This window comes from Nicotiana tabacum, chromosome 7 (assembly GCF_000715075.1).
Source record: "Nicotiana tabacum cultivar K326 chromosome 7, ASM71507v2, whole genome shotgun sequence".
Taxonomy (NCBI): domain Eukaryota; kingdom Viridiplantae; phylum Streptophyta; class Magnoliopsida; order Solanales; family Solanaceae; genus Nicotiana; species Nicotiana tabacum.
The window spans coordinates 48,688,817-48,701,082 of NC_134086.1; the positions used below are offsets into that span (position 1 = coordinate 48,688,817).

The window sequence follows — 12,266 nt, forward strand, 5'->3', positions numbered from 1 at the left end:
AGTAGAAATAAAGAATGTCATTTGAGCATATTAGAACTGATCTCATGATTGCAGATCCGTTAACGAAAGGTTTGCAGCCAAAGATATTTAAAGAACATGTACATAGAATGGGTCTTGGCTGTATTTATGACTGATGTATTTATGATTTTTTGACACTTTGAGCTCATTTATGTGTTTCAGTTATACATTAATGATTTTCTGTTTTTCATAATGGTGTACACATTATTGTTTTAAGATATTACAGGATAAGTCCCAATGAGACATTATTGTGGATCACAATATTTTATAACTTATGGACCTGGTATGATGAGTTGCTAATATTGTAGTATATGGAAGAGAGTATGTAGACAAATTATATATAACCGCCATAGCTCACATTTAGTAGTTTATCGTATTATGGTATTTATGATGGACATTATAGAAGAAATTCTTTTATGCGCAACTAATGTTCTTATATTATTAAATATTAATATTATGTGATTATTGGGCCAAGTGGAAAAATATAAGTTTTCCTTTGTGTGTGGCCCAATAGGTTTAAGGGCCATAATTAATATTTAATTAATGATAAAATCGGTTACTTGATGGACGTACCAGATTAAGTGAGAACCTCTATAAATTGGTCATTTCCCCACCCATTAGGGTTACTGTATTTTGTTTCTCTCTTCCATCACTAAAGTCAGCGGTAACGAAAGTGTCACGACCTAAAACCTAACCCGTCATGATGGCACCTATCATGGTACTAGGCAGGCCGACATTTTTCAAAACTAATTTCTACATTTAACTTAAATGAGTTAAGACATTTAAAATAATCGGAGTTTACATAACAACAGGTTAAACCCAAAACATAAGTGCAAAAACTAGCCCGACATCGGGATGTCATTCGGTCATGAGCATCTAACAATCAGTCTAGAAATAGAGTCTACAATAGTCTGTGACAAATGCTAATACAGGATAGAAAAGATAATAAGAAAGGAGAGACAAGGACTGCGGATGCCAGCAGCTACTTCATAAGTCTCTGGTACTCAACCACGCACGAGCTCAACGTCCTCAGTGATCGGACACACCTGGATCCGCACATTAAGTATAGGGTGTAGCATGAGTATAACCAACTTAGTAAGTAATAGAAACAAATAAGGATCTGAGAAGTAGTGACAGGCTATACAAATACAGATCATTTAAGTAATTTCAGTAAAGCACCGACATGCTTTCAAATCCGGCAGTTTAAGTCAATCAGTTTTATACAGTTTCAAGTTCAAGTAAATCGAATATAAAATCTTTCAGGAATTTCACAACAATGACAGATATCGACTAAGTACAACAACAATGAATGCAATTACAGCCTCTCAAGGCAACAGTCACTCAGCTCATCTCAACAGCTCAATCACTCGACTCTCAGCCGTCAGTACCCACACTCAATAGGTACCTGCGGTCACTGGGGGTGTGCAGACTCCGAAGGGGCTCCTATAGACCAAGCGCTATAATCCGCACGGACAACTCATGTGCTGCATGGACAACTCACGTGCTATAATATCATATCAAGATCTGCATGAATAACTCACGTGCTATGGTATCAATATCTCACCATCACACCCTCGACCTCAGTCAGTCATCAGCCCCCTAGTCTCTCGGGCTCTCGATAATCATATAAATCGGTCTAAACAGAGATATTAACATGTATCAACAATGAATAAGAAGAGATGGATGTATGGTACACAAATAAAGTCATGACTGAGTACAAGACAACAGCTAATTCAACAAGTACATGACCTTAACGGGTCCCAACAATGATATCATATGGCCTAAGCATGATTTCTAACATAAATTTAGTCAAATCTCCACAAAACAGAAGGAACGTGTAGTTAACAGTAAGCTATTCGACATTACAGTCTAACGAGACGGACCAAATCACAATCCATTCGGTACACGCCCACACGTCCGTCACCTCCAACATAATTACACGATACAAAATTTGGGGTTTCATACCCTCAGGACCAGATTTATAACTGTTACTTACCTCAGTCCGAGCAAAAGTCTACTCCAAAATGCCCTTGCCTTGCGAGTCAGTCTCGGAATATCAAAAACTCTAGCCACAAGTAGTACAATACAATATATTAATACAGGCTAAAGGGATCAATTCCACAAAAAAGTACTAAATTATAGCCAAAAATCCAACAAAAGTCACAAAACCTGAAAGCACATTCACTCACGAGTCTAACCATACCAAATTTACTCCAATCCGATAACAAAATCTCATTCAAAACCTCTAACACAAGAACACTTCATCTTCTTACTGTTAACTACATATTCAAAACCAAGTAAGAATCACTTACCCCAATCAACTCCACTAAAATCCCTTCAAGAATCGCCCAAATCCGTGGTCTCTATCTCAAAATATGAAAAAATAGGCCCAAACCCTCGATTTTGAAATTAATATTGTCTGCATAGATTTCCTTTATCGCGAACACGAACGTCCTCTCGCGTTTGCGTAGGGCAACTCAGTCTGCCCCTCATCTTTACTCTTCGCAAACGCGACCAATGCTTCGCGAACGTGAAGCTTTACTAGCTCAACCCATCGCGAACGTGGCTAATACCTCGCGAACGCATAGACCAAAGGCTTGGGGTCCCCAGCTGCCTCACTTCTCTTCACGAACGCGACCCCTCTTTAGCGTTTGCGATGCACACTCAGACCAAACCTTCGCTTTCGCTTCCTCCTCTTCACGAACATAAAGAACAAATCCTCCTCAGCCTCCAGGTACACTTCACGAATGCATAAGAGGAAACCACCAGCAGCAAAAACCAGCAGATATCAGCTATCACTCAAAGGCCAAAACGATCAGTTAACCACTCGAAACTCACCCGAAGCCCTCGGGGCCTCAACAAACATACCAAAAAATCCCAGAACATCATAAGAACTTATTCGAATCCTTAAACCACCACAATCAACATTAAAAACACGAATTACACATGAATTCAAGCCTAATGAACTTTTGAAATGTCTGAATTCTACAAACGACACTGAAACCTATCAAATCACATCCGATTAGTCTCAGATTTTGCACACAAGTCAAAAATGACACCACGAACCTACTCCAACTTCCGAAAATCCAATTTGACCCCGATATCAAAAAGTCCACTGTCGGTCAAACTTTACAAAATTCTAACTTTCGCCAATTCAAGCCTAATTCTACCACGGACCTCCAAATCACAATCCGGATGCGCTCCTAAATCCAAAATCACCTAACGGAGCTAACAGAATCATCAAAATTCAAATCTGAGATCATTTTCACATAAGTAGACATCTGGTCAACTTTTCCAACTTAAATTTTCAATTAAGAGACTAAGTATCTCAATTCACTCCGGACCCGAACCAACTAACCCGGTAAGCCATAATACAACTGTAGAACACATAAGAAGCAAAAAATGAGGGAACTGAGATATAACTCTCGAAACGACCGGCAGGGTCGTTACATCAAGCTACGGCAAGGGGCGAGAAAGCAATTCCAACTAACGTTTTCGCTTCGTAATAATTGCTTACGATTCAGGTATATTTTTCTATAACGATTTTATGTAGATTATCATGTTTAACATCCTGGTATGAATTAAGTTTATGTTTACATCCTGATTAGTTTAGATTTTATAACTGATCTAGTACAATCATACTGTTGCTCTCGTGATGTCACCAAACAATGAATTGGAAAATTTGAGCGGTATATGATTAAAAAATACCATCAATGATTTGAACATAATAGTTTTATCATCACAATTTGCTTGTTCAAGCTGTACAATTAGCTTTCCACTTAATATTCATGTGGAGTATCATAACTTACATGCAGTTTCAGTTTTGCATCATATGTCCATACAATTAATTACTACTTAGATTTAAGACAAATTGTTAGGACAAGGATTACAACCATATTAGAAAATGAAAATAAATTTGCTTTTCTTAGAGGCACGTGAAGGAAACGTTTATTGAAGATAATTGGAGTCTCTTCCACGAGCAAACGGAAGAATAAATAACAATTCTATCTTGGGGATTCAACTAATTAAGTCATATAACAAATAGTATTAAAGAATGTTACTCTTCTATCTTGAATCTATGATTTCACCATTTGATCAATGTATCTTATAACACTTTAAGGGAAAAGCAATTTATGAATTGCTTATGTTTTTCAAAGAAAATTAGCGCTATTTATAGGCTAAAAACTCTTGAAAGATAAGCTTTTGATTTAATAAATATCATGAATTTGGGAGATCAAAATGTATTTGTTAAAACCAAAACGTATGTAGTAAATCAAGAATGAATATAATTCTCATTTATTCACTTTGAAAAATAAAGAACATTTTGATCAAATACATTAATAAATACATTAATTTATCAAATACATTATTTCAAATTTATTGAAGCACGTATTCCAACCCAAATAACACATCACTTTCAAAAAGGAAAAGAAACAAATAGACACAAATTAAATACCAGATGTTGTACACTTTTGAGATTACATATATATGACATAAAATTAATCATAGGTTTTCAAGAATTAGTTTCTGACGCGGCAATTCTTCCTGATTTCTCCAGCATTTCCAGTAAGAACTTCAATGGCTCCCATTTTCTGCATGGATTTAGCAAACTCAGAAAAAAAGGTATTAGTTTTTTGCAGCTGTTTCACAACTTTAGCTGATTTTTTGTCTGTGAGGAGGACTGCATCAGATTGGAACAACCCTTTGTTCTGAGTAAGGATGTTGAAATAATTGCTGTCAAATGAAGTTGAGCTCTGAGGGTCCATTTCCACAGTAGTGGCTGGGTTTGCTGGATTAGGGCACAATTGTTTCAAAGATTCAACATAAGTAGGATTTAAAGATGGATCCATGTCACCTTTGCCTGTGAAATTGAAGAGTCTTCTAGAGAAAGCTCCACAATGAGCAACACCAATTGTGTGAGCACCTGCATGCATGGATGAAGGATATACTCAAGGATTTAGGTTATATATACTGACAGTATGTATATAGTTACTAATATCATTTATTTGGTATTAGCTTATTGCAGAAGGTAACTGTATTGGTGGTGAAAAGGTGCTACACGTGGAATATTAGATTGTTGACATGGCATAACGCGTGGAACAGTAATATAGCGACACGTGGCAATCTTATTTGATAGAAAAAGAAAAGGCACGGGAAGAAATACCCACGAGACGTTACCGGAACTAATAGCTGGCAAGGAATGAATAAATAGTAAAAAGAAGGAAAGATACATGAACCAGAAGGAAATAAGGAAGGAGAATTGGAACGGATATAAGACATTTATAGCAATAAATGCGTCAGTTGTAAGAATCCAAAATAATGGGAAATCAATGTCATTAATGACCATAATTAACCCAAATTATGAGAAAAAATCGTTACTATTGTATATTCCTATATAAGGACATAGATTTCTATTTGTAAGGACAGATCTGAGACAATATTGAAATAAACACTTTACTTTTCTGCTTTTTCGAAATTCTCTACCTTGACTTTGCAATCAATTTATTTCCTTAGTTATTCTTATTATTTCCTTTGATATCATTGAGAAAGTGAAGCAAAAGTGGGTTATCAGTAACCCATTTTTCTTCTAAAATTAAAATTTGATCAAAAGATATATTTTCTGCTAAACAGTAACCTACTTTGTTTTTCAGGTTAATAGCCACGCTTTTTATGGACGATTACTTGTAGTTATCTTTCAGATGACTTGATAATGTATGAACGAATTCATTATACAATCAAGGGTGAAGATAAAAGGTTACATACAAGTTCATCCGATAAAATTAGTCAAAATTCTATATTTGCATTAAGAAATCCTCTAAATATGTACAAAAATTAAATTTAAGATCCAATTATTAACACATGATGCCGTTATCCTAGAATTTAAAATCCATAAATTCAAATCCTGGCTTCGCCTTTGCGTACAGTTCGCTTTGTATGATTAATATTTTACCTGATAATGCAACAAGATCATTGACATTTAGTCCTTTCTTTGCAAAGAGTTGCTGAAGGGTGGCAAAATCTGAGAATGGTGAAGGTAAGTTTCCGTTCACTTCACTCCCAAAGGAAACATTCCCATCTTTTCTTCCGGTCGCCACATCCCATAGCGATTTCTTAAACTGCAGAAGTTAGAGAGAAAGAAATAATTAAGAAAATGATTCATTATGTAAATGAATACTGAATTCTTTATACTGTTAGCATATATAACTCAAATTATGTAGTTAAATAGGTTCAATTATATATGAGAATACTTACAGGAAAAGAAACAGCATCACGAGCAGCTAATGCTAAAATGTCAGCACAAGAAACAATCTCAGGACATTTTTCCTCAACTTGTCGCTTGATATCATCAATTACATCGAAACCACCCAACGAGAGGTTTGGCCTGGCCTCCTTCTCAGATTGATCTGTTCCAACTTTATCCAGCAATATCGATGCATCACATCCCTGCAAAATTGCATAGCAAATAATGCCAATGAATAATGTTTGAAGAAATATGATAAATAATATGCTACACCATAGTACCATTAAATTACAGTGATACTGAAAAAGATCTTCATGCAGTCAGTGAATATAACAAAAATCCTATGAGATTAACGTGTGCATGGTATATAGTAATTCTAATACGTAGACGTACCCTAACGAAACAATCATGGTAGTGGAGTCGAAGCAATTTAGCACTCAAAGTAGCGTCATTCTTAGCTTTGCTCCAAGTGATATCTCTAACAAATTGTTCAGCATTTGGACAACGAGTGTTCTTGTAGAAATTCTTGCGTGGCACATTATTTCCTGCACCCGAAACTCCACAAACAACAATAGAAAGAAAAACAAGAAAACTTAGTAGCAGTAATTGAGCAGTTCTCATTTTCTTTTTATTCCTTGCTAGGAAATGAAAACAAGACAATAATGTCAAAGGACTTAAACCTAATTAGAATTAAGATGATGAGAAACCAAATGAATTAAGGCACAATGGATTTACCCTTCAAGGAAAGTTTCCTTTTATAGGCAAAGCTGCAAGGCGATAGCTAGTGGGATGATATATATATATATATAAAATGATTGCTCACATGATTTTGGCCTTAGTTTGTGGGTGGTGTCGAGTTTATCTTCACAAAGTACGTCCCCACTAAAACATGACTCCTAAAATACATACTACGGATAGTAGTTAGCATGCACCCTCCCCCCACCCTTAGGAACTTGTCAATTCCTTCTGGTTCACTCTTGGTCGTAAGTATTAATTAAGATTTTATATATATCTAGTGGAATTTTTAATACAAATATAAAATTTATATTAAAGCTATCAGGCAAAACTCAAGTTACCTTCTAATTTTTGCGCCTGAGTATTATGAGGTATGCACTGGCATAATCTTTCCATGAAGAGGATAGATCTATAAACTAGAATATTAAAGAACGCGCTAATGATTGACCAAAATCTTAAGATTTTCAGACTATGATTAGATAAAAATAATAGCGAAGCATAATTTATAATATCAAGTGAATACTAGCTAGTACTTTATAGTGTCAAGCATAATTTCCCTAATGTATACTAGTACTTCTTTTTTTGGTTTCTTTTTTGTCTTTAATTTTTTGAGCCAATGATACATATATTAACACAAATTTTGAGCCTAACATGTTACATGACTCGTACTCACTTGGTGTGTAAATGTAACTTAGTCGTTCAATGCTAACCTGAGGCAGAGCCAAGATTTGAATCTTATAGGTTCATAATTGTAATCCTTTTAAGTTATCGGATTCTAAATTAATAAGTTATACATATTAAACTAATTTTTTAAAACAAATACATGATTTGATAAAAAATTATTGGGTTGGGCCGAACCCCAAATCTTACTCTGCCTCAGCGTCTTAGGAAAGGTAAAACTTTACTTGTTAATGGATTGCAATCTCATTAAATGTTTGCTTATTTGTCTTGTTTGACTTTTTAAAATTCAGATAAAACCTTCACCAAAGAACTAGTATAAGATAAAGTTGTTGTTAGAGAATGAAATGATTAGCTGTTTGTCTGTATGTACTTCGATATATTTTTCCTTATTTTATTATCTACCACTAGCAAAGCGTATTGACAAAAATCTTCGCTGAATTTCAAAGTCAAAAGATTAAAGGAATCAAGGCTGAGCGGTTAGTTTTTAATTGAGTTTTTAGCTAAAATTGTTCCTTATCTTTAAAGGTAGGTTTAGCTTTGTCCTTTATCTATTACTTTGAACACCTATTGTTATTTAAATTTGCTAAAGTTGAGCAATTTTAGTCTACCTAAAATTAAAGGATTCAAACGGAGAGTCCTAATTTGAACGGAAGATGCAAGGTGATGAAAAAAGAGACTTCGATTGGACTGTTCCTCACTTCTTGTAACGACCCGGCCGGTCGTTTCATGAGTTACCACTCCATTTTCCTCATTTCTGCTTCTTATTGCCTTGTTTAACGGTATTATGTGTTATCAAGTTGGTTTGCTCGGGTTCGGAGAGGTTTTGGTAAGGTTTGAGACACTAAGTCTCTTTTGAGTAAGATTAAATTGAAAAAGTCAACCGGATGTTTACTTATGTCATAAAGGGCTCGGATGTAAAATTCGATGGTTCGTATAGCTTCGAGAGATGATTTGGGATTTAGGAACGTGATCGGAATGTGTTTTGGAGGTCCGGAGTAGATTTAGGCTTGAATTGGCAAAATGAGAATTTTGGCGGTTGGTAAGTGAAATTTTGATATAGGGGTCGAAATAGAATTCCGGGAGTTGCAGTAGGTCCGTTGTGTCATTTAGGATGTGTGTGCAAATTTTCAGGTTATTGGAAGTGGTTTGATAAACTTTTTAATCGAAAGCGGAATTTGGGAGTTTTTGAAATTCTTAGGCTTGAATCCGATGTAAATTTGGTATTTTGATGTTGTTTTGAGCGTTCCGAAGATTGGAACAAGTTTGAATGATGTTATGAGATATGTTGGCATGTTATGTTGAGGTCCCGAGGGCCTCGAGTGAGTTTTGGGTGGTTGAACGGATCATTTCAAGTTAAAAAAAATTGCAGAAAATCTGATGTGAGTGTTGCAGACTTTTGGCCTTCGCATCCGCGAAGGGTTAGGATGAGAGACAGGAGGTTTGGCCTTCGCGTTCACGAGGGAGGTCCCGCGTTCGTGAAGGGTTGGGGTCAGTGAGCTTTGCGTTCGCAGGTGTGGGGTCGCGTTCGCGATGGAGGAAAAATGGTCAATGCCAGGTTGTGCTTCGTGAACACAAGGCGTTGACAGTGTTCGCGAAGAAGAGGTTTTAAGTGCTGGGCAGAATATTTTAAAAGATCAATTCCGCGATTTTTAGCCTAAGTTCCACCATTTTTGGGCGATTTTAGAGCTTTTTGAAGAGGATTGAAGAGAGAATCAAGGGGGAATACTTGGAGGTAAGATTTATGGACTTAATACTCAATCCTAATGTGATTTCTACCTAATTAATCATGGAATTTGTAGAATTTAAGCCTAACTATTGAAGAAACTAGGGCTTGTAATTGGAGACCAAAATTTGGGATATGAGGGGTCATTTGTGGTTGGATTTTGGTAATTTTCATATGAATGACCTCGGGGAGTGATAAGGAGTCTATTGACATAATTTTTATCGGATTCCGAGGCGTGGGCTCGGGGGTCGGATTTGGCCAATTTCGGGATTTGTATTGTAATTTGATTGCTTTCGAGTGGGCTTTGTTTTCTTAGCATATTTTGTTGGTTGTGCACTGATTTTGGTTAGATTTGGAGCATCCGGAGGCCGATTCGAGAGGCAAAGTCATCGCGGGCTAGAGTTTGGACCGGATGGAGGTGAGTAATTATTGTAAATGTTGTCCTGAGGGTATGAAACCCCAGATTTCACATCGTTGTGCTATTTTGAGGTAACGCACACGCTAGATGATGAGCGTGGGGTCGTGCACCATTGGGGATTGTGACTTAGTCCATCCCGTATGACTGTTTAGCTGTGTATTTGATTGAAAATTATTTGCTATCATCATGTTTGGGATGAATGTCATATTTGGGCCTCGTGCCAACTGTTTTGGACCTTTAGGGGATTTTTACTACTATTCCTCACTATTTTCACTTTATACTTGTACTCAGTCATGTTATATTCTACTGTTTTCATAACTCAGCCATGTTTACTCTGTTTTGACATCTTAAATGATATTTTGAGCTGAGCATCATATTTTACTGTGCTCGAGTGGCTTATAGAGATTTCTGACTGAGTAGGGCCGAGGGCCTGTGTTGTGAGGTTATTGTGAGATCAGGCTGCGCGTCCCGGCGGTATTGTGTTGATTCATGATTATGAAGTCGAGAGCTTGAGTTGTACGCCACAAGGTGGCTTGATATGAGGCCGAGAGCCTGTTTGATTATTCCACGAGATGGCTTGGTATTGCGCTTGGGTCGTAAAGGGCCTCTCCCGGAGTCTGTACACCCTCAGTAAGCACGGGTACCTAGTGTGAGATGTGATATAGCCCGAGGGGCTGATGTTGTTCCTTGTTATTGCCCTAGGGGCTGGTTCTGTTGGTATTTTGCCTGAGGGGCTGGTTTATGTTTCTATTTTTTCTCCTTATTTTCATTTACTCTTTTTAACCATCAAAAGGTGTTTTAAAGAAGTTTTTGCTGAACTAAGGTGTTTTTATAAGTTTCCACTATTTTATTGCATTGTATTGACTTTATACTGCCTCTTTGTAGCATTTTGCTGGGTTTTACATGTTTTCTATTCGCTCAGCTGCCTTTACTTTTATTACTCACTAAGTTGGCGTACTCGCATTACTCCCTGCACCCTGTGTGCAGATTCAGGAGCCTCGGGTCCTGTTAGCGAGGGTTGATTGCTTCCGGCAACCTGTTCGGAGTCCACTAGGTAGCTGCTCGGTGTTCGTAGCCCAGTGCTCTCCTTCCTATCTTTATTTTCATTTGTACTGGATTTGTAGTAGTCTATGTAAACTCTTCCTACTCTTAGACAGATATTTAGATGCTCATGACGGGTGATACCCCCATGTCGGGCTGTGTTTATTTCTGCATTTTTTATGTTTCACTCTATTTTTGGGATTTATCACTTATTAATGACTTAAATTGAATTATTATAACTATTTAAATGGATTGGGGATTTGTGTCGGCTGGTCTTGTTTCACGATAGGCACCATCATGAACGGGTTCGGGTTTACAGTCGTGACAAGTTGTTATCAGAGCCTAGGTTACATAGGTCTCACGAGTCATGAGCAGGTTTAGTAAAGTCTAACGGATCAGTACGGAGACATCTGTATTTATCCTCGAGAGGTTGCAGAACCTTTAGGAAAAACTTTATATTCTTGAATTTCTTGTCGTGCGAATCTGTTGATCCGAGTACTAAACTTCTGTTATTCTATTCTCTCAAAGATGGTGAGGACACGAGTGACCGATTAGGATGGACGACCACCAGTTGGGGCCACTAGAGGCGAGGATGCGGTCGAGTACATAGTAGGGGTAGGGGTGTAGCCTACATAACAGCTAGGGCAGCACCTGCAGATCCACCAGCCGCCCCACTTCAAGGTCGGGTCCTAGTTGAGGACGCTCCAGCAGCACCAGCTCAGGCACTAGTTGTGCGCATTGTGATTCCAGGTCTTCAGGAGGCCCTGGCTCAGATTCTATCTGTATGCACTAGCCTAGCTCAAGCAGTCTCAGTTACTACAGCCGTAACTACTTCTCAGGCCGGGGGAGGCACTTAGACTCCCACCGCTCACACACCTAAGCAGGTTATGTAGGGACTTCAGACACCGGGGGCACATCCATCCCAGCCGGTTGCAGCTGCTCAAGACTATGTAGCTTCTGTTATGCCAGAGGACGAGCCGCATAGGTTGGAGAGGTTTGGTAGACTTCAGCCTCCGACTTTCAGAGGTGCAGAGGGCGAAGATGCTCAGGGTTTCTTGGACAAGAGTTAGAGGATTCTTCGTACAGTGGGTATTCTGGAGACCAGAGGGGTCGCTTTCACTACTTTCCAGTTTTCTGGAGCTGGCTTCACTTGGTGGGAGGCTTATGAGAGGCGTAGGCCTATTGGTACAGCACCCCTTACTTGGCAGCAGTTCTCCATTCTCTTTTTAGAGAAGTATGTGCCACAGTCTCGTAGAGATGATTGTAATGCAGTATGAGATGAGGTTCTCGGAGTTAGCTCGTCATGCAGTTTGGTTGCTTCCTACGGAGAGAGAATTTGGAGGTTCGTTGATGACCTCAGATATCAGCTCCGTATTCTCATGACCAGGGAGAGGGTGTCTGGTCCTACC

The 12,266-nt window shown here is 38.0% G+C and overlaps 1 protein-coding gene across 1 annotated transcript; it reads right to left on the minus strand.

Annotated features, from left to right (window-relative positions):
* Positions 1-4,375: 4,375 nt before the first annotated feature.
* LOC107790346 (peroxidase 24-like) lies at positions 4,376-6,954 on the minus strand. Its single transcript, NM_001325495.1, is given in 4 exon segments — positions 4,376-4,942; positions 5,969-6,134; positions 6,271-6,462; positions 6,653-6,954. Coding segments are annotated over 4 exon segments (990 nt in total). The 5' UTR covers positions 6,881-6,954; the 3' UTR covers positions 4,376-4,538.
* Between the last annotated feature and the right edge of the window lie 5,312 nt (positions 6,955-12,266).